The sequence below is a fragment of the Sylvia atricapilla genome, chromosome 6, assembly GCF_009819655.1.
Source record: "Sylvia atricapilla isolate bSylAtr1 chromosome 6, bSylAtr1.pri, whole genome shotgun sequence".
NCBI lineage: Eukaryota > Metazoa > Chordata > Aves > Passeriformes > Sylviidae > Sylvia > Sylvia atricapilla.
In genome coordinates, this window is record NC_089145.1 from 18,795,031 (window position 1) to 18,816,405 (window position 21,375).

The 21,375-nt window shown below is 37.7% G+C and overlaps 2 protein-coding genes across 2 annotated transcripts in view; one reads left to right on the plus strand and one right to left on the minus strand.

Moving 5' to 3' along the window:
* The window catches only part of APIP (APAF1 interacting protein), a 529,312-nt gene that overhangs the window by 429,048 nt on the left and 78,889 nt on the right, over nucleotides 1-21,375 (minus strand). The window lies entirely within an intron of this gene.
* EHF (ETS homologous factor) overlaps nucleotides 1,410-21,375 on the plus strand; it is a 33,060-nt gene continuing 13,094 nt past the window's right edge. Inside the window, exons 1-2 of the mRNA XM_066321005.1 lie at nucleotides 1,410-1,508; nucleotides 19,917-20,016. Of these exons, the coding sequence (XP_066177102.1) occupies nucleotides 19,920-20,016 (97 nt within the window). The 5' untranslated portion in view covers nucleotides 1,410-1,508; nucleotides 19,917-19,919. The remainder of the gene's footprint in view (nucleotides 1,509-19,916; nucleotides 20,017-21,375) is intronic.

The following is a 21,375-nucleotide window of genomic DNA, read 5'->3' on the forward strand; positions in this document are numbered from 1 at the left end:
AAGCTCTCCAAGATGGGTATTTACAGTCTTCATTTTTTCCTCAAGGACAACTTTCTTTCATAGGTGAGAATCAATGAAGCCATGGAAATGACCTAACCTGGGTGAGAAATAATTGAATCTTCCCAAGCAACACTTGGACACAGGTGCACCTTATCTATGTGAACAAAAGGAACTTAGTTTTTAGTTGGTGTTAGTGTGAATGATACGAACAAAGGTGACATTCCTTGAGTCTGAGATCCATTATTTATCTTGAAATCAGGTTCAGCATAAATAATATTTGTGAAATATTTCCCCTACATTGACAATGAGCCTTGATTAATAATTAATAGTATCTCTGGATGTTGAAGGACAATTCATTCCCTGACAATTCATTCATTGCTAAGTCTAGCACTGAGAACTCTTGTTAGCATCTGTCAGGGGAAGATTTATGATGAGACTTGGGACCAAAAATGAGCAAAGACTAGAAAATTCACTTCATACAGATCACTGAACAGTCACCGAATAATAGTATTTAGCATTTCTTGTTTTATGCATACAAATTATTGATACCTCAGAACCTTCCCACATTTTAGTGCATTTTTAACTGTTTCCATGTTGGTGCCTTTTTTTGACTAGTGAAATAAAGAGAAGCAGATGAGGCTTCCTATTTTCATTTGGGCACCTGGTTTCCTGCTCAAGTTCATGGTTGCAGGCTGGAAGAGTAACTCACACATGGCCAAGGAAAATTTAAGACTGAGCACATCTACTGATTCTCTGCCCTGTTAACCTGCATATAACTGAACTTTCATACTCAACCTCATATACCCACACTGATGATTTTTTCCTCATTTTATTTCTTACCTATTCTTAAATACCCAGAGAAGCTGAAAGACCAATAAACTTCCCTTTCATGCATTTTTTCAGGATATTCAATCTATAAAAGAAAGGATTGAGCCGATCACATGCGCTCATCCAGTCCACCTCCCTGCCAGCAGAGGGTTACTCCACACCATACATCATCTCCTAATGTTATTTCCAGACTAATTTTAATTTAGGATATTCCTGCTTTTCATTTTAATTATGATTTCCCTATCTACCTGAAATAACCTCCATTAAAAAAAAAATTAAAAATGAAGGGATGATCTTAACAAAAACAGCTACAAAGAAATCAATCCCTCATCCATTACCAGGTTTTTCTTTTGTTCTGGAGCCACGCGTGTAACCCGGTTAGACCTGTTCTCTTTGAATGCCGAGGACTGAGCTGGCCTTATGCAAACGCTCTCAACCTCATCTTGGTTGTTGTCGTTGCAGATCCAATCAAATGAACAGGAAGTGACCTAAGGAATTCCCCTATTGGCTACTTGACTGTTCAGCAAAATGTTTTAAAATTAGTATCATATCCATTTATCTTCACTCCTGGGAGTCTGTAGTTGACATAACCTAGTACCTGTGCTTACCCAACCAACTGTTCTGTATACAGTTTTCCCATTGCTTCAGGATTTCCACTCCAGAATTTGCAGCTAAATGAGGTAAGGTGTTTGGGTTTTGTTATTTTTTTTTCCTTAAATGCACTTCTTTTAAAATAACACCAGTGAAAATAATTAAAAAAAAAAATGTCTTCTGGACTCCTGGTCACTATACCAAGCCTCTCCTTTCCCACTTTGGAACAGCATCTAAACTCATTTAATCAAAAGGCTTTTTAATGTTGTAATAAAGACTTCTGCTTTTCTGGTTTGAACTTCTATTTAAGTATTTTCTATTTAAGTATTTCTGCTGTATTTATGTTTGAGTGGGGCCAGATCCTGAGAATAGCTTCTATTATGATGTATCTAATAATATTCTGGGTCCTAAATTGGCTACTTTTGTCAACAGAGTTGTCATCTGTTCAGTAAGACAAGGAGAGAAAAAGTGGACTTTCTCAATGGTATTGAGAGTGCTTGTGTCACAGAACTGGGATACCCTCCACAATGATCGTGTTTCAGTTCATTTTAGTCATGAGGATATTGATGGACATGATGTTTGCAACAAAAACCCCTAAAGTACATTTAATAATTTGGCTTGGTTTCAGCCTCAAGGCTATTTCTTGGCAGTTGTGTGGTGAAGGAGGTTCTGCTGATCTTAGTTCTGCCTAAGCAAAAACACTGCACAAAACCCAGCTCAGGCACTGTGTAGGTAAACATAGTGTGAGGCCCGCAGTGTCTTTGCTTGTTTAATTTGTTTCTGTTCCAATGTTAATTTTATTTTAATAGAACCAGAACTGGCCCCTTAAGGTATAGACACAGTTGTTTAAGTAGTTGTAGAAGAGAATGTATAGAAAAAGTTGCTCCAAATCTCTGTTGATTTTGCAAAATACGTGTAATGGGCATAGTGACAAATGTTTGCATTTCACCCTGTGAGACATTTTAGGCACATACTTGTGTGTATATTGTTATATTCAATTATATCATTAATGTGCTTTTTGATAACTTCATCTAAAGGTATATGTTGCCTTTGCTTCTAAAGTACATCCAACTATCCTTTCTTTCCTACCTTTGCTTTTTTTTAGAACCAAACAGTTATTAGAATTAAACAAGCTCATGACAGAAATGTACCTTGTGGTAAAAGTTTCATTTAATGATTTTATTTATACTTGTCTCACTTGGCACCATGTTAAACAGATCTAACATGCAGCAGCATTTCCTGCAATTTGTGAACACTTTTGTGAAATTAAAAAATGCGCTCCTTTAAGTTTTGGGTTTGTTTTTTTTTTATATAGGAAATTTGCAGGGTGTAGTTTAAGCCAGTTGTCTGACATCTATTTTGCACTGTAGAAAATACCAGAGTTGGAAAAATATAGCAGTTTTATATTTAAGGCAATACAGAAACTAAAGAAAATGGCTGCAGTTAAAACTAGAAAAACAACAGGATTAAGGTGTTTCACTTACAAATATCACAATGACAGTTTAATTCCTGCCCCATACAATTTTCAAAACCAAGTGATGGTTGCAATAACAACAGAGGACTTGCCAGAATTTTTCAGAGATAATTACATGATTTCAAGTAGAGCTTATCTTTTAGAAAACTTCCAATCTTGAAAAAACAAGTCCAGAAGTCCAGTGATGGGAAATTCCCCAGAATGTTTTTAAGTGCCCCAGAAATTAAATACCATTCTTCTAAAAATACTTTATCTCATTTTCTGTCTGACATGGTCTTGCTTTAACATTCAGCCACCTGATTTTGTTGTCTTTTGATGGTTATTGAGAAGTTCCCCTGGGTAGGAAATTTGTGTTCCTTGTGTAGTTAGCTGGGGACAAGTTCTTTCTTAGCCTAGTCTCTGATAATTGCACTAGTCTGAGCTCCAAAAGCCTGTTCATTTTCATGGAGGAACTTAGAGCACAGTGAAGGATGTCACCCTGTTTCACTGTAAGCTTTTCCATCCTTTAATCACTTCAATGCTCTCCTCTAATTTTTCAACATTAGCTGTGAAATTTGGATGTCAGGATGGATCAGAGCCTGTAGAGTGCCAAACAGAGATATTATGAGTCAATATACTGGGAATTCCAGTTCAGGGGTTTATGAAGTGTGCCCAAGGCTTTCTTAGAGCCGCCATTCTCCAGACACCTTCTCCCCCTTGAGCACTGGTCCTATATGCAGAGAGGAGGTTATCATTAGTAGAGTCGATGTTTCCTTTTAGCATTTCTATTTTTTTTCTACTCCAAGTGTCACTTGTAAAGCCTGTAACAATGGTAAAAATACATGCTTTCCCCATGTCCTGATTATAAAGGCTCTCCTATAAATCAGAATATCACTTTGCTTGCCCCAGCACAAATTAGGTTGTGCTTCACAGCAACCTATAGAGTGACAACTGTATATTTACCCCAGTCGTGGTGAGATCAGGGAGTAGAATGTGGTCTGTTTAACATGGGATATTACTACCCTCTTGTCGCCTGAGAGAATTTGCTGTAGTATTGCCATACGAATTTCTTATTACTTTAGATATTCTCAGGGTGTTGTGGGTTTTCAGCAGCGGTGGAAACAGACAATAGAACAGTTGGACAGGTGAAAAATTAAATAATTTGGCTCCCACTCAACTTCCTTAATTATTTTTCATTCCCAACGAATTTTCTTGTTAAATGTGTACTTTTTCTGTCTGGGAAATTCAAGGCAGTAAACTGCAGAAGATAAAACTTAAAAAAAAAAAAAAAAAGAATCATCCAGAAACACAAATGGAGAGAGATTAGAGAGGAAAAAGAAGGATTTCTGTAGGTGCGTCTGTGTTCGGACAGAGTTGACATGTTAGTCTGTTGCATGTCTCACAGAAATTTGCACCAAAGTCTCCTGTGAGGATGGAATTCTACACCTGCTGAAGAAGTGTGTATTTATGTACAATTCTCACAGAAAAGGATTAATGATTTTATTGACTCAGCAAACTCAGAGAACTGCCCACGAGCCATGACACCTTTCCAGAGTCAGTGCTTAACTTTCCTTCCTTGTTCACCCCTTCCATGCTTTTTTATAAATATGTTTAACTTAGTGACAAGACCAAACTGGGAAAAGTTCCCACTAACCATAATGTAGCCTGGATCTGTTCAGTGGAGTCTACAGTCATATGCTTTCTGTCACTGTTAACTTGTTCAGAGTCAATCCTCACAAAATTGTCTGACCTCTTTCTGCAATACTATGAATACCATCTCTGTGAACTGGGGTGATGACCTACTGTACAGAGAAACAGGTTGGAAAGTGGGTGCTCCAGGACAGACCTGTCTGGCTTTAAAATTCATCAGAGTGCTGAGATCAAGAGACAGATAGAAATGAATGACCCGTTCCTAATCTGGGGATAGTGTGCCCACCCTCTGTAGGATTTTCTGTGGTCTTACAGGGCTCTCTTTCTCATCAGCCTTCCTATGGTTTTAAAGTAGGTGTTGCTGAGGTACAGGCATACCTGCAACAAGCAGCACATAAAAGAAAACAGCGACAAACTTAGTTGTCATTTGTCATTACTAATGACACACAATATTAGGATGTGGTAGAATGAAATGTAATGGCTTTGCTGTCCACAAGGAAATGAACAGAAACACTATTTTTGTAGCTAGCATAGTTTGTGATGTTTAATGAAGTAAAGTCTCTGTCCCATTTCACAGCTTCACTACTACTGAATTTCAGCGATAAGCGCATGGAATTTTCTTCCTAATAATAAGTGCCTTGTGAACATTGGTGATGCCCTACACCATCTTCAGCAAAGTGCTCTGGCTTCAGCCACTCAGCCAGTGTCCAAGGGCACTTCAAGACCTCTAACCACAAATGGCTGCATCTCTCCCTCTACTGTCCCTGCCTCGGCACACTCTGCAGCTTATATGTATTATTGTCTCTGGTGATCCCAGAAGTATTTCAGTAAGTTTTCAAGAAAAAGGGTACGTTGTAAACTTGGTAACAGTGAAACTCCTAAGTAACACTGCTGATCGAAAGGCTAAGGAAAGAAAGATTTGTTCTCACAACTGGTATGTGAAAAAGTAAGAATTAATTTGGTTTTTGAGGACTCTTAGTATGAGAGCTCCTTTGAGCTCTAGTGGGGCTGCAGTTTGCCCCAAATCCCTCACTGAATGCCTAGAATACTTGGGGCATTTGTTGATCATTGGTCTACAGACAGGTGAGAATGAGTAAACATGGAGTCATGTAGCCAGTGGAGCAATCGACTGGCATTTGGCATTTTGCATGTCTCCCTCTGAGGAAGAGCCCTCAAAGGCTGCCTTTCCAAAAGCTGACATTGCACATGGTTATCATTACCTATTCCTCTGCTGATCTTGTGAAATGTGCTTCACAGGAAAGAGTATGAGAACTAGTAGATAGAACGGCCAAGTGGAGCTGGGTAATCACTGGTTATAGACCAATGAGATGGGGTAATAAAAGAGAATTACTTTGTGGTGGTGGAAACAAAGTAATTTTATCTAAAGGAGCTACAAAAATGTGGAATAAAAGTTCCTATTTGGAACCATTATGGAGGAAGGATACAGACATAAACATTTGAGATATTTTCTCAACTGACAATCAGATGTAGCCAGAATAGTCTCCTGAGTGCCTGTAAGTCTGTACGGATTAAGCAACTATGTGTAAAAATATATCCTATTGCCTAAATTAGTAGTGCCATGACAAGAAAAATTGGTTTTGTTTTTTAAAACTGTTCCAGGTTTTCTTTCATTTAACAATGAGCAATTAACTAATTTTTGTTGCTGTATAGTTAGAGAACCCTTGTAAAATTTCCCAAGATCGGGAATCAGACTAAGTCCATGATATAGCGATTACCCCCAAACTTTCTTAATGATTTTTTCTGCAACATGTAATTATTATTACACAATAGTTTAAAAGCTTGCATCTTGATGATGCATTTTCAAAGTATGCTTGGTTAAGCAGTTGTCTCATAGATTGGAGGGGCTTTATCAGGGAGTCAAATTCTGACACATTCAAGGGTGCTGTTCTCATCTCTTTTGTAGTGAGATCTAACACAGTACTCACATAAAAGACTCTTAATATTCCCAGGCACCTGCCCTGACAGAGGAGGATGAAAAAATTTTAGAAGACTGAATTAATAAGTGATTAGATTAGTAAGATATCCCTACAGACTTATCAAAATTGGAAAGTACAAAATGAAATAGATGCAGGATTTTTCCTACATTTTATGACTTGCAGGTATCCTTACCCTCTCTAAGACTTTTAATGATCGAGCTATAATACTTTGTAACTACAGGCAGAAACTTCCCTTCCTTCTTTAAAATCCTAAATGATTGAATATTTTTGGACGAGAGTCAATCACGTAAATTTCTTTGTCTGCCCGCTGCTGATTCCAACAGTCACAACAAACACTTTGCTCTAGTACATGAAATTATAGATTCATTTCGTCTGGAAAAGATCTCTAACCATTAACTCAGCACTGCTGAGTCTACCATTAAACCAAGTCCCTAAGTGCCATATCTTTGTGTATTTTAAATATCTTTAAAAGGTGTGGAGACCCTGCCACTTCCCTGGGCAGCCTGTTTTAATGCTTGCTAATCTTTTTGGTGAAGAAATGTTTCCTAATATTCAGTTAAAATCCCACTGGTGCAGCTGGAGACCATAGTCTCTCATGTTGTCACATGTCACCTGAGAAAAAAGACTTGACACCCAGACTCCTTTCAGGTAGTTGTGGAATGATAAAGTCTCCCCTGAGCCTTTTTTTTTCTCCAGGCTAAAAAACCCCAATTCCCTCAGATGCTCGTCAAAAGACTTGGAAATTCCTGGTCTCCTTCACAGGCTTCCCATAACTTTTAAAAGAGGAATTCAAATTTTTTTTCCCAATTTCAACCAAGTCTATTTTCTAATCTGCATAGCTCCTTGAGTTAATCCTTTAAAATGCACAGCTATTGGGATTTGGCGTATCTGTTATGTCAATAGGTGTAAGTGACATAACATAAGTGGCATTGTCTTGTAGTGAGTGAGGGGCTGTTCATGCCAAGAGTCCTAGAAAGAGCTGCTTTCCACTTCCATGTCTGTGGGTCTTGCCCTGTGCTGCAGTAGGATTTTTTTGCAGGAACACATGCATGGCCTGAGAGCTGGGGTGCCCAGGACTGCCCTTCCCCAAACTGTGGACTCCAAGCAGCAGATCAAAGCATCAGCCTTGCTTATGCTATGACACATTTTCAATGTTTAAAAATCTAATGAAGATTTAATCATTAAAGATAAAAAAGAAAAGAAAAAAAAATCTCCAACCCCTGCAAAAGCTGTTACAAGGATCTCTGATAATACTCGTTTCTCAGAACTTTGTAAAAATAGGTACAATTTCATGGTAAAAAAACTACTTGTGAGGAAAGTAGTTGTTCGAAATAGTCTGGAAATATTTTCATTGATTTTGTTGGGGAATTCTCTTCCAGTTACAATGATGACTGAGATATATAGCAGTACAGGGGAGCAAAAAGGACTGGAGGAAGCAAATTTTTTCCTCATTTTTGGTGCCTTCAGCCTCCTTTCCAGAGACCAGCTACATACTCCACAGTTGCTGTAAGACGTGGCATTCTTGTGCCACGGATAGATACTTGAAGATAATATTTTACTCTGTTTTACTGGTTACAGGATTATGAGGTATTGAAGAAAAATTACTTGTCTTGGTCAACCAGTCTAATTAATTAAAAGACAAAAAATTAAAGAGAGAGGGGAAAAAAGGAAAGAAAAATTTTAAAAAGAAAAGTGAAAGAAATAAGCAGGAAGATGAAGAATAAAGGCGTTCAGTGAAAAAGAATGAATGGGATCACAACCTTCCCATCCTAGTTTGGTTTTGAGGCTGCCTGCATTTCAGGATTAGCGTGGTTGGGCTCTGCAGAGGGTTCCCTGGTCACCATATGCACAATAGCCATGTTAGGTGAGTTTATTGCTCCCAGCAGCAGCTGCTCTGGGGTGATTTTACTGCCTGTGTACCACAGTTTTATGCTTCACGTTTCTGTCTTTCACAAACAATTCCACATAACAGGGTTGAACATTTGATCCTTGAACAACTTGAATATACATTTTTACATGTCAGTTGATTCCCTGTTGCCAGGGAACTTTCTTTTAAAAATTCCTTTCTTTGATTGTGATTAAAAGAGGAAAAAAAAAAAAGCCAAAACCCAACCAACAACAAAAAAAAAAAATCCTAAACCACACAAGCAGCAAAAACCCACCCACCCAACCAAAACCCACAAACAAACAAACAAACAAACAAAAAGGAAGGAAAAAACCCTGTAGAGATAGCCACTGTTCCATAGAACAGAAATTTGAATTTCAGCCAGCTCTGCTTAGGAATTTCTAGCTCATTTTCAGGATCATACATAGGTCAAGGGCAGCTTTTTTGATTTAATACCTCAAGTGTAGGTTTAATTGTTTGGCTAACTTATCATTCAAATCTCTACTAGTCACATAATAGCCATGATGCATAGAAGAATCTTGTTTTCAGTCTGAACAGGTCTCCTTTTTTTCTTGAGAATTCTTTCTCTTGTTTAATACCTTCTCTCTGCCCTCAAAAAAACCACATTCAACTTAACTCATCTGCATGTTGAAAGATTTCCCAGAGATGTGATGCAATGGATAGCAATGGAGCTTGAGCTGGAAGAGATGAGTTGGACTGACTTCTCCATTGACTCGTTATGTGACTTAAGTGAATAATTTCAGCTTGGTGTCTCCGTTGTCCTATTTGTAATGTGAAGGCAATGCTGGTTCCTTCTTTCATTTCTATGTTTTGTGCCATTTACTGCCTTTGCTGTGTGCGTGGACTCTTTCTTCTCTGCTTAGTGGTTGTCAGTGTTACAGTTCTTCCATCACCATAGATGCTATTAGAGTAGATGAACCCTGCAGGCTTAATTTTCAGAAGAACTTAAAAGTAGCTCAGTTCCCAGATGAGTGCCTACTTCTCATGGACTCAATGTTGGGTTTTTTTTCCTGTGAAATAGTAAATTAAGAGATGGAGTGTGTGTGGGTTCATATGGGAAAGCAAACCCTCCCAGTCTTTCAGGTTTTCTTTATCTCTCAAGAAAGTTCCTTTACTGTTTACACTTAATTTACTGCTTTTTCCTAGTAATTTTTGAACCACTGCGTCTTAGCTGCTTTTTCGTTGTGTATTTTGCATGATACTTCTGACTGCAGTCTTAGGACAGAGTGTTGCTTTCACTGTTTCCACTGATGGAATAGTATTAAGCTCTTTTCTGACACCAGGTTATTCTGTAGCAAAGGACTATTTGTGAAACAGGAGAGAGTTCACATAAGAATTGAAAGAGCACATTTGTACAAAACCCAAAGGGAACAGCTCTACCGTCAAACCAGCCCCGGCTGTTGAGGCAGATGCCTGGCTTTGCTTTTTTTGTTTATATTCCAACAAATCAAAGCTGACCTGTGTTGTTATCGGAGTAGAGCAGCAGGTGCAAAAAAATAACTCTGCTGCCAACTCAAACGAAAGGGTAAGACTAATACCCTCTGGGAGGTATTGAGGAGATAACAGAGAGCCATGCCAGCAACTGAATTAACGGCTCTATTTACGGTGGGTTTTACTTAATAACCTGCTCCTAACACTGACACATAAATACTCCATTGTATTGTTTAACGCAACCACTGGAGAAATCAATGGAAACAGGATGGGCAGCTCTTGCTGTGCCAGGTGAGAAGGAGTGACGCCACGGAAGCGTTGCTCTTCTAACCACAGGCAGGAGGGAGACAAGGAAGGTGGGAAGGTGTTCTTGGCTTTTACAGAAGTGCAGAGACAATTTCCCACAACTTCTTGACTTACTTGTAGAAAGTGGCTACAGAGCAAGGAAACCTCATTCCCCCATCTTCTGGTTGCTTTTAATAAAGGCAGTGAGCATAAACAGGTGGTGGCATATGTGTAAAGTACTGTCCCAGTGCCATGTGGGTCTGGGAGGCTCTCAGTCCTGTGAGCAGAGGGGAAGCTGCTGCACCAGTGGTAAAGCAGACAGCCCTTGTGCAGCCACTGGAGTGGGATGCCAAAGAAGAGTTCTTGCAATCTCTTACTCTTTCCTCAACAAATACAGTATGAAGAAGCTGCATGGATAGAGCTGGGCTCCAAGTAAATGTTTACCAAAACCACAAATATGAAAGACTGAATGGTAGTAACATGAATGGTCTGACAGCAGCTGTCTGAAACAGGGTCAGTGTTTCAGTGATAGCCACCCATGTGGGGACAACTTCTTTGCAGACAGAGGTTCACCTTGGGATATTTGGTAGTCTGGGGAGGAATGCAGGGCAAGCAGGCATCCTGCATGAAGCTTTCTCATAGGTGGGATCAGCAAGTTCCAGCTTGGTATAAGGGAATGTGGTAGAGGAGTTAATAGCCAAATAAACCTCTCTGTCACCTCTGCAGAATGACTCTTCCCATCATGAACCCTGCATTGCCTCTGTTACATCTCCTCTTTTAAATATGCTTCTCCTATTCCATCAGCAAAAAATATGATCATATTGTGGTTAGTCAGGCAGTGGGTTGTAACATGGTATAAATACTTCTATGAACTAGGTTGAATACCCAGAAAGCTGCATAGTTTAGCATAAAAGTCTTTATGTTTAATTTTCAGCTTCTCTGCCCTAGTTAATTTGTGCTGCGGCCCTCATGTATTTAATGAAGAAGCACAATCAGTTTGCTCATTGAATGAATCAATTAATGTAAAAAAACAGTAGTTCAGTGGGAAAAATTTGCACATTCCCCAAGACACTTTGCTGTTTTGGGTTTCCATCCCAATTTCCTTATTCTGTTTGCTTCTCGCTCAGAAACCAGCCCTAAAGAGGAACCTTGTAGTTTCCAAGTAGATGACCTTTATTAAAACAAAATATATGAAACAGAGTTTACACAAAGGAAAAGAGAAAAAACACAATTGATTTTTTTTTTTAAGTAGGCAAATTAGTGGTTGTTACTGTTGAAAACCAGACTAGTCCCATAACAAAAGACAAGTGTTGGTGGTGATAGTGGTTAAAGTGAACTTCCACATGAAATACTGGGTGCTGCTGCAATATATATCTGAGTGGCTGTTATGTCAGCAACGAGTCAGCATCTAATGAGAGCCAAACATGAATACAAACACAATTATTACTGTTATTATTGTCATTATTCACTAACAACTGAACAGTCACACAGGCTGTATTAGCAGTATGGAAAACATTTCCCTCAATATGCTGTTAGTCTTTAAAACAATACAAAAAGAAGCTGTCATGGAAGGTAGAGGGAAGTGGTTGGGGAACCAGAGCCAAGGGAAAAGGAGAAGGTGTTAGAACATTATGGTAATATTTTGTTAGCTGATGAGGTTCATGCGTAATTATAGACGTGTGGCTTGTCAAGTTACAGGGCCATCTAGAGCGCTTTTTGGCCATTTGTATATTTAGTGTATTGTAAGCAAAAGAAAGGTGTTTAGCAAAAGGAGATTAGGGAGATGAGCTGGCTCCTGGTTAGAGGAAGGATGTACCAGAGAGATAGGAAGGACATGAAAGGAGGTGTGGAGTTGTTCCATGAGGTGTGGTATTAAGTGCTGAAAGAAGAATAAAGAGCAAAGGCAGTTTTTCCCATTATTGTGTTTCCAAGACTGTATCCCTGAGGCTAGCCTGATGAATCTATGGCAAATGTCTTCTAAATATTCAGGAAAAAATGGTTGACCCAAATTATCATGAACTTGCTGAGGTGGTGCAGACAGTAATGAAAGCATTGCTATATACCAGTCAAAGCCAACTCTGAAAAACAAAGAATAGCCCACTTTATTTTAGGACAGTTTTTAGTGAATCTGTCTACTTGTTCCAAACATTCTAAGAATACATTACTGCAAATATAATCCAAATGTCTCTCACAAGAAATAAAACGTTTTCTTGACTCACTTTTGTCTCAGCTCTATATCAATTTCACTAATATTATATGGATCTGTGCACAGAACTTCTGCAAAAAGGAGGATGAAGTTCTTGACAGTAAAATAAATGATGATATTATCCTTTTCATATTGAAAAACTAGTGGCATGGCAAGAAGGTGCCCATCTAACCTGTGATGTGGCAGGAAAGCATGGATCTGAAACACCATATCCTTGCTAAGTAGCAGGTTCCATTTCACTGTTTTCTCTGCTAAAGTAACATGACAGTGGGGAAAATTTGAAGTATAAACCCATGGTAGTTAACACTGTCAGACACATCTATGCCTTGAGGACTCTGTTCACAATCTGCCTTCTGTTTGCTTCTGATTTAGAAAAACAAACAAACAAAATCCTCTTTTAAAATTCTTCCTTTTATTTTCATTTTACTAATGAGTACCTTGAAAATTGAAGTCAGTTCATATGAAGATTATTGGGAAAAAAAGGGGTCAGAGTAAAACAACCTATGAAACTTTGCATATCATCAAGTAATTTTTTTTCTTTGCGTTCATAAAGTGAACTTTGTTCTCTCTCAAAAAGGAAACTGAACTATGGTTTTGTCTTTAAATTACATCGTTAAAAGAGAGATAAGAACCAAACCCAAAGCCTGGAGCAGAGGGTATAGCTCAGATATAGATCTAGATACTAACTTTTCTACCCAAGGTTCTCTTTAGTTAAAATATATATGCAAGATTTTGAAGCATCCATATGAACATGTTTAAACAACCACCACATATCTCTTACAAAAGTTGCCTTGTAGTGCATCATGAAAAACGATCTTTAGTAATAAAATATTCCAATCAAGCTTTATTTGATTTTGTTTATCACAATCCTATCTGTAATGTAGGTATATGTTAAACACTCCTTTCCTATTCATCTTCCTTTTTCTAGTCTTTCAGTTTACCTTCATGTATACATTTAATGTACAAGGTTCAAAGAAACAAAAGAATAAACCAAAGTCTTCCTTTCCAAAAGCCCACAACAGTAAATGATCAAGGTCTCAATGTAGTCTCTGAAAGCTCACCAGGAGCTCACCAGTTTTGCACATACAAAGTTGGCTTTATGCATATGAACCACAGCTCTATACTCCACAAACACGTAACCATAGAATTGTGCACTGCAGAGAGGTGTAGTAGGAAATAAGATTAGCCCCAAAGACCCAAACCAGAATTCTGGATACTACAAATTTTGAATTTATTTAGAAAATTTTCTTATAAAAATGATTTCTTGAACTTTATAGTCATAATGTGATTTAGTAAACAGATTTTGTTACTATGGCCCAAAGGCACATGAGATGGACTAAAAATGAAACGCATCAAATGCTAGGTATGTTTTACAGGAAATACTGAGTGTGATCAGAGTGTTTCTTCATATGAACTTTCTTCAAAGCTGAGTTTTTCTGTTCTCTTAGTAGTATGTCTTGAGGTTATCATCAAACAGGTCAAGCTGCATAGACTACCACCTGAATGCCAAAGCAAAGCTGAGCTTTTTGTTGTAAAGCAGATGCCTGTGAGTAATCAGCCTGCAGATGAGTCGTTTATTTTGAGGCTTCTCTCTGCTCTATAGGCACTATAGGTATGGAAACAAGGCAGTGTGTGCTAGCTACAACTGAATCTACATGACTAAAAGAGATGCTAACATACTGCAGAAAAGGTCACATCTGAAAGTGAGCCATGGCAAGGATGATATCTTATGTGGGAGTCTGGCACAGACACCAGGGATGAGCCTGAGACCTTTGCAAATTAGACAGATAAAGATCACAGGGCAATCTTTAGGTCAGCCATAGCTGTGTGTATAGACACACTGGCCCAAACTAGGACCCTGGAGCCCAGGTAGCAATGCACGTTAAATGAAGGGGAATGAAAAACCCCATAACAGAGGACCCAAAGCTCACAGTAACATGCAAACAGGCTTTCAACATTTATATATGCAGTTTGTGCCTGCCCTTACCACCACTGGAGATGTAAAAGAGCTGGTTGGAACGCCAAGCAGCTAATTGATCTTATACATTAAAAGTACAAGCCATTTATGTTTCCGAAGTAGCTGTATGTGTAGAACAAGTCCACGTGCTGTCCTTTGTGACGTCTTGAAAGTCTGCCCACTTGGTAGTCTTTTGATTTTTCAAGAAAAGGATTAAAAATCCAGATTTTGTTCCTCTTCAGTTGCAATTATCACTTGGTATTATTTATTTTAGATTACTGTGTAAGTCTTTGACTGTAATCCAAGATGCAGTAATGATCTAAAATATTTAACATACTCTGTAGATACTTGTTCCATAAACTCCAAGTCCTGAAAAGCAGGGATTGTGTCTTCACTGTGTACATAACACACTTCAAAGAAAATAGGCCCAGGTGAAATCTACATTTGAAGTTCAGCCATGATGGTAAAAGGGGAAAAATGGGGAAGAATCCCATAGGTAAATATGCCAAAAGAGATCCACCCTTTTGGACACGCCAGGAGGAGCTGCATAGAGCTTGTCTCAGCTAGAAGTCACTCTTAGACTTTGCATAGCTTACAGGTGGAGTCATGGCTTAGTAGTTTCAGTGTGTTTTGCCCTAGACATCGTTGTTGTGTTTTGCGCAGAGTGCACAGCTTTACCAGCGGGAGGGCTGGGAGCCCCTTCCCCTATGGACTCCTTGCTCTTATGGGGTCTCCTTCCATGCCCCCTTAGCTCACTTCAGAGTTGTGTCCATGAGCAACTATAAAAACTGTTATCAGAACAATCACTCTGGTTGTACTATTCCAGGATTCAGTCGCTTTCTCTGAACTGCTTATTCACCTTTCCTGTGTTTGGAATTTTCGTGTCATTTAGTAAAAGCTGTTCTTGAAAGATTCTGGTTCAAAAAAAGAGAAACTCTATATGGATGTTAAGATTCATTGCATTGAATGTGGAAATGGGGGTCAGAGTAATTTATATTCAGAGCACACCTGTAGTGCAATAAAATAATTCGCATAGAGTGCACTATATAGTGTTCAAGGTTCAAGGATTTGTAAATATGTTTTTCTATAATGCTGGATTTGCTCCATAGGCAGGACGTGGCTCCTTGCTCTTTCCATTACCGCTGTTTACTTAGAGTAGTCAGGTGGTCATTGAAGAGAAGAAGAGCAGAGCAAATGACCTCCTGCTACTGCCAAGTTGCTGGGTTGTGGCTTCAGACTCCAGTGAGAGCTTTTACTAAGAGAGGCCTTCAGGGTTTGGTCTTAGAATACCACCTCATATCATGAATGTTGATGTTGATGAAAGTTTTTTTTTTACTCATTAATCCCTTCTAATGGGACTCTCTAGAAAGAATTTTGCTAAACACCAGCACACAACTACATTTAACTGTGCTGGCTGAGTAGTGTTATTTGTGTAGTGTTATAACTCCAGAGATGGCACCTCTTCAGAGGAACAGAATGGGATTGTGTGTACAGACACTTGCCATGCACAGACATGGACATGTGTGCATGTATGTCTATAAAAATACATGTAATTATATGCTTAAATGATATTTCATCTATGCTTTCATTTATAATGTACCATGTCATAGTAGAGAGATAGATCTCAAGACTTTTTATATTTTTTCCAAAATATCACCTCAGCTAGAATCCCTTTTAATATGATTTCCAGAGGAAATGAGGCTTTTGTGGTAATTCTGTGTTTTGGCTTTTACATTTGGCCTGTAACAATCTTAGAGTTTCATTGCCAATTTTAATTAAATTTGATACGGAGGTAGAAGTCCCAGAGATATGAAGTTTTTACAGGATTAATGAAAACTGGCTGCCAAGTACAGAAGGAAAATACATTAATACTTGATCTGAAAGAAAGAGTGACGCTTGAGCTCACTGCTTTGAAACAATGAGATATTATGAATGCCCCAACCGTGGGAAAAACTTCAATCAGCACTCACATCTTACTAGACACTAGAGAATCCAACCACAAGATACACATTCATAGGAAACCAGGCTTCATTAGTTCCACAATTCACTTTGATACATGGAATATAATTAAAAGAAAACTGAACATCTTATGTGTCCTTCCCCTTGAGGTTTCACACCCTTCAACCAGGTTTGTCTGTACACTGGGGAGATTTGAGCATTTGGCCCTGGACTAATGAGGAACAAACTGCTTCTAATATCCTGACTCAAAATATTTTCAAGCATAGGATGAGCCACTGGTAGAAGCATAAATCTTCCATGAATTTTTAGCAAAGAAAGGCATAAACAGGATGACATGAAGAAAATCCCAGTTTAGTTTTCAAACAGAAAATATTGTTGAGTGTAATGGTGTATGTTTCCAAGCAAAGGTGTGGAAGTTGTTAGTCGGACTTTATAATCCTCCTGAACAAAGTACTAGAATGATTTCCAAGAAAGGAACACCCTTGCATTAATATAAAGGAGGTGACCTGAAAATTTTCAAGGCACCAAAAAACCTTTTCCTTGAGTAATACGCAGAACTTCGGCAAAGCTTAGGTTAAAGCTAAATCCAGTCCTCCTTCTGTGATTAATGTCATACCGTAAATTCTCCCTCTTAGGCACAATTGTTCCTACAGGTGATACTGGAAATTAATTGAGTTATTGAGCTTGAGATAATTTATTTAACTTCCAAAACTGGGAAGATTGACTGATTAAATTGTAAAGCAAGTTCCATGGACATTATTTGAAAATAATATTAATGTTGTTCAGGATATGGTGAAGAGCAACTGTCTGCTGGACTGTGACAGGGAGAGGACATTTTAAAAGAAAAAATCTAAAATCCAGATCTCAGGAAGAGGCTGTCAGAGTTCTTCTTTTCAGATCGTTAATGTACATTGGGTTTGGTTACTGCTGGGTTGGAAAAACTATGCAAGACACATGATTTGGTTTATTTAACTATCCATAACTTCAGTTGCTGAATCATAGGATCTTTTGTCATAGGATCTTTTGGTTTGGAAATTCACCTGATTATTTATGAAGAAGAAAAAATTAACTGGATTTTCAGGGCAAAATTACACAGAAAAAATTCACATATGCACATGTTTTCCCAGACATACTTGTAAGCATTTTGCACAAGTTATGAAATCTATGTACAATTCCAGAAACTACAGAAGCTGTGAAATACAAACACGAAAGCATTATGTGTTCTGGAACACATAACAAGTACTTTTCTGAGATATTCTGTAAATTCTGAGATAATTTCTGTAAATGTGACTTCAGATCAATGGATTTAAGTTATGAAGTGCATATGAAGTGCACATTATAATTTTTTTAAAAATAAGTGAATTCAACAAACTAAGTTTCTAAGCGTGTTTTCCTAAACCTCAAGTTTGATTGTTTTCCCAGAATAGCTAGTATTCTACCTCACCACTATTTGATACCGTAATAAGGTCTTTTTCACTAATATTTCATTCAGTCATAACTAATTGTTTTAATAATTTAAACCAAATCTAAAGAAATAACTTGATGCATCATCAACCTGTACAACCTCAGAAGTGTTTGTATTGACTGTCAAACATAGATTATCGCTTAAAAGTTCTTACACATCAAGTACAGAATTTATATACGTTATAGGTTGAACATGTTTATAATCATGAGCTTGAATTTGAATGCTTCTTCACAACTCACTCACAATACTAAGTCACTTGGCCTTTACACAGGGCTAAAAAATTTTCTTCTAATTTATATAAATGTACTGACTGATGTGATGGTCATCTTTCCTTTGGCCAGAATAGGACAAAAAGTATCTGAATTGTTAATGTTTTGTACCTACTATGAGAAATTAAATCCTTCTTGCTAGCAGTCACTGAGTCACAGATTGGCTAGAATTTAGAGTGGAAAGCGACTGCCAAATCATCCAAGTTTGATTTTGCCATTCCATGTAGCTATTGGAAAAAAAACAAAAAGAAAAAAAAACCCCAAAAAAACCCCCAACAAAAACAAACAAACAAAAAACAACAAAAAGGCAAATAAAAGGAAAAAAAAAAAAAAAAAGAAAAAGAAAAAAGCTCTACATTAGTTTGTTTGTGCTACTGTAAAGCACCATTCCCTGTGACAAACCTCCTTAAACTTCCTAAGGTTTTGGCATTTTAAGCAATTGTCAGTAACCTCTCTCTCCCTTTCACTCTCTAGATACATAAGGAGGTAGAGAGGTGAGGGGGAAGAAATAGATACTTGTAAATTTTAAGTTACATGATTTATTTTAAATGACAGAGGAAAATACCAAACTAGGTCATTTTTAGACTGTTCCTTTAAAACCAAGGCTGTATGCGTTTCTATTGACTCCTTCTCTTTTACCAAAAAGGGTGCTGGCATGAACTGGTAGGAGGTAGAGATGTGCTCTCAGTGGATGTTTTTTCGCTGGCCTCAGTGGATAAACAGCCAAGACCAGTGACTTTACCCTTCACAAGTCCATTTTGTATTTCACAACCTTTTTAATTCTAGGGTGAAGTCTTGTTGCATGCACATGCCATCCTGATGTCTAATGTTTTGTTTTTATACAGACTTTGCGGCATTCAGTATTTTTGAAGAGGGGTTTGGTTTTATAAGAATTGCAATCCAAAGCCTTTGTAATGTCTAACAAATTACCTTCCCAGTCTCCTCAATAATATCTTTGGTTATAATGTATATTTTTAAACTTTACAACTTCACACTTCTGAAAGATAATGTAAAACATCAAGAAATATCCATCACTGGGGAATTCTGTATACTTTCATTGGAATGATTAAGCATGTGATAAATGTAACATTTTTCTACAATGTCATGCAACTAGGATTTTTTTTTTTAATATAAAAAAGTAAAGGACAATTTTGCTCATGGTGCTACTGCTAAGATACATGTAAAGGAAAGTTTGCTTAAAACAGGGAATGCTGTCTTGGGGGTGGCGTCACTGCAAAATATTGATTCTGTTACAACCATGGCAGTCTCATTTACAAGATCTTTGACCATCTGTTTTTTTTGTGAGTTGAAATGTATGATCTGTGATATTTGTTACCAAGAAGTGTTATAGACACTGCTGACACAGATCAGATAAGAAACTGGGTCAGCTGACAAGATATTCCCTTGGTAAGGCTACCTCCCTGTAACATTATGTGTATCTTCCTGTGTAAAAGATTTTCTGAGCATGGCTTGTAGTCTACTGTATAGTTTCATTTTCAATTATTGGGAAGTTCTTTCTCTCTCTTAAAAAAAAAATAAAAGAAAAAGGAAGAACATGTTTAAATCACGTTTCTCTTTAAAGCAAAAGAAAAAAAAGTAAAGCCATTTAATATTTCATTTCTCAAAGCTTGGCAATTTTCATGTATTGCTCTGTCAGGAGCCTTGTCTTTTCATTCGGCTTCTTTTCTGATTACAGATTATTCATTTATGGATGGGCAGCTGTAGAAACTTGCTTCTTGCGTATGCAAATTAATCATGGTAATGTTTATCATAAGGAGATTTTGTGGCAGTGGAAAAGGGTTTGTGTCAACATGTTCTTGATTTCAGTTGTATCTTCTTCTACAAATGGAATTGGCCTCCTTGCTTTACCTTCAGTGGATTTTTTTTTTTGCCTTTTTTGCCATTTACCTCTCGGACTAGACACCGCTCACTAAGCAAGCTATTTGATTCACTTACAGATCATGATTTTGGAAGGAGCTGGCAGGATGAGTATCAATTCCAGCAGCAATCTACTCCACCAGCAGCCTTCCTGGACAGACGGATATTCCACATGCAACGGTAGGAGGAATTCAACTGCTCTGAGCCATATTCTTTCATGGGAGGCTGGGGGAAAGGGGCTGCTACACCTTTAAGCATGTATGAGTATTATTTTTCAATAGCACTAATTTACTGGAGTTTCACTTCTGAAACTCCAGTAAATTAGCACTAGCGAAAGAAAAGTTTTCATTTGTTACTTCATTTGTAAAAAGCTGAACTTGCAAAAGGGACTAGTTTATTGCTCATTTCCTTACTGGCTCTCTTTCTTAAAATTTAATGGTGTTGAAGGTGCCAGAAGTTCTCTCTTCTCAGTCCAGAATTATTTCTCTTGTACCTTTACCCCTTGTGCTTCCTCTGAACCAACATTACTGCTTAATGCTAATCACCCCTCTGGCTTTCCAGGGGAGTAGTATTTTTGCTCCTTTGCTGTATTTGCTTTTTCTGCCTAAATTACTAGATAGCTTTCTAATTAGACTGCCATTAGAGCACTAGACAGCTTGTGGCTTTTGATTTTTTCTCCTTTTTTCTTCTTACTGTTTTCTGGTTATATATCTGTGTATATTAAAATATATTCATAAATATTCTCTCAGTATAAAAGTATATATATAAACCTATATCTCTATAAATGTAAGACATAATTTTAGAATTCTTTTATTATTCAAAGGACAGGTAAAACTTAAAATCCAAGCGGACAATCACATGCTGCTCTTGTCCTTCTGATCCAAATAATACTACAACAAAACTTACAATTAAAGCTCCCACTTAATGAAATGCTTATTCTTTTTTTATGTGTAATTTCTAAACATGCAGGAATATGTCAACATGTGCTTAATAAATGTGCCAGTTTGTCTATTACAGTGTCATACAGAAAAAAAAAGTCATGTCTGGGTTTCACTCTTCCACAGGATTTCATGAAGAGAAATGGTGGGGGTCTATACTGAATTTCTAGGGTGAAACTCCTCAGCATTCACTTATGTTTTAGAGGAAAAGGAAGCTCAAAGCTTAGACCAGCCTGTGCAGTAATTCACCACTTCACTTATTTTTACCTAAGTTACTTTCTCCTCTCTCTAAAATATCTTTGCTAAAATTAGGATTCTAGTGGCCTTTGAAATCACTTTACTCTTCTGAAGTGATAAGAATAGGAATCAACCTCCTTTTCAGGGGATATTTGACAGCTCCAATGAACATTTTTCTCTAACATACCATACTTTTAATAATTTCCCCAAATCCTTTAATGGGAGGATGAGGAACAGTCCTGCAAACTCCCTATGTTACTTACACAAGCCTTGTTGGCTAATATTGATAAAGAAAGCTAAATAACTGTGGGGATTGTTTTTATGCTACCTGGAAACTGTCCTGTACCTCAGCTGAAGAGACCTG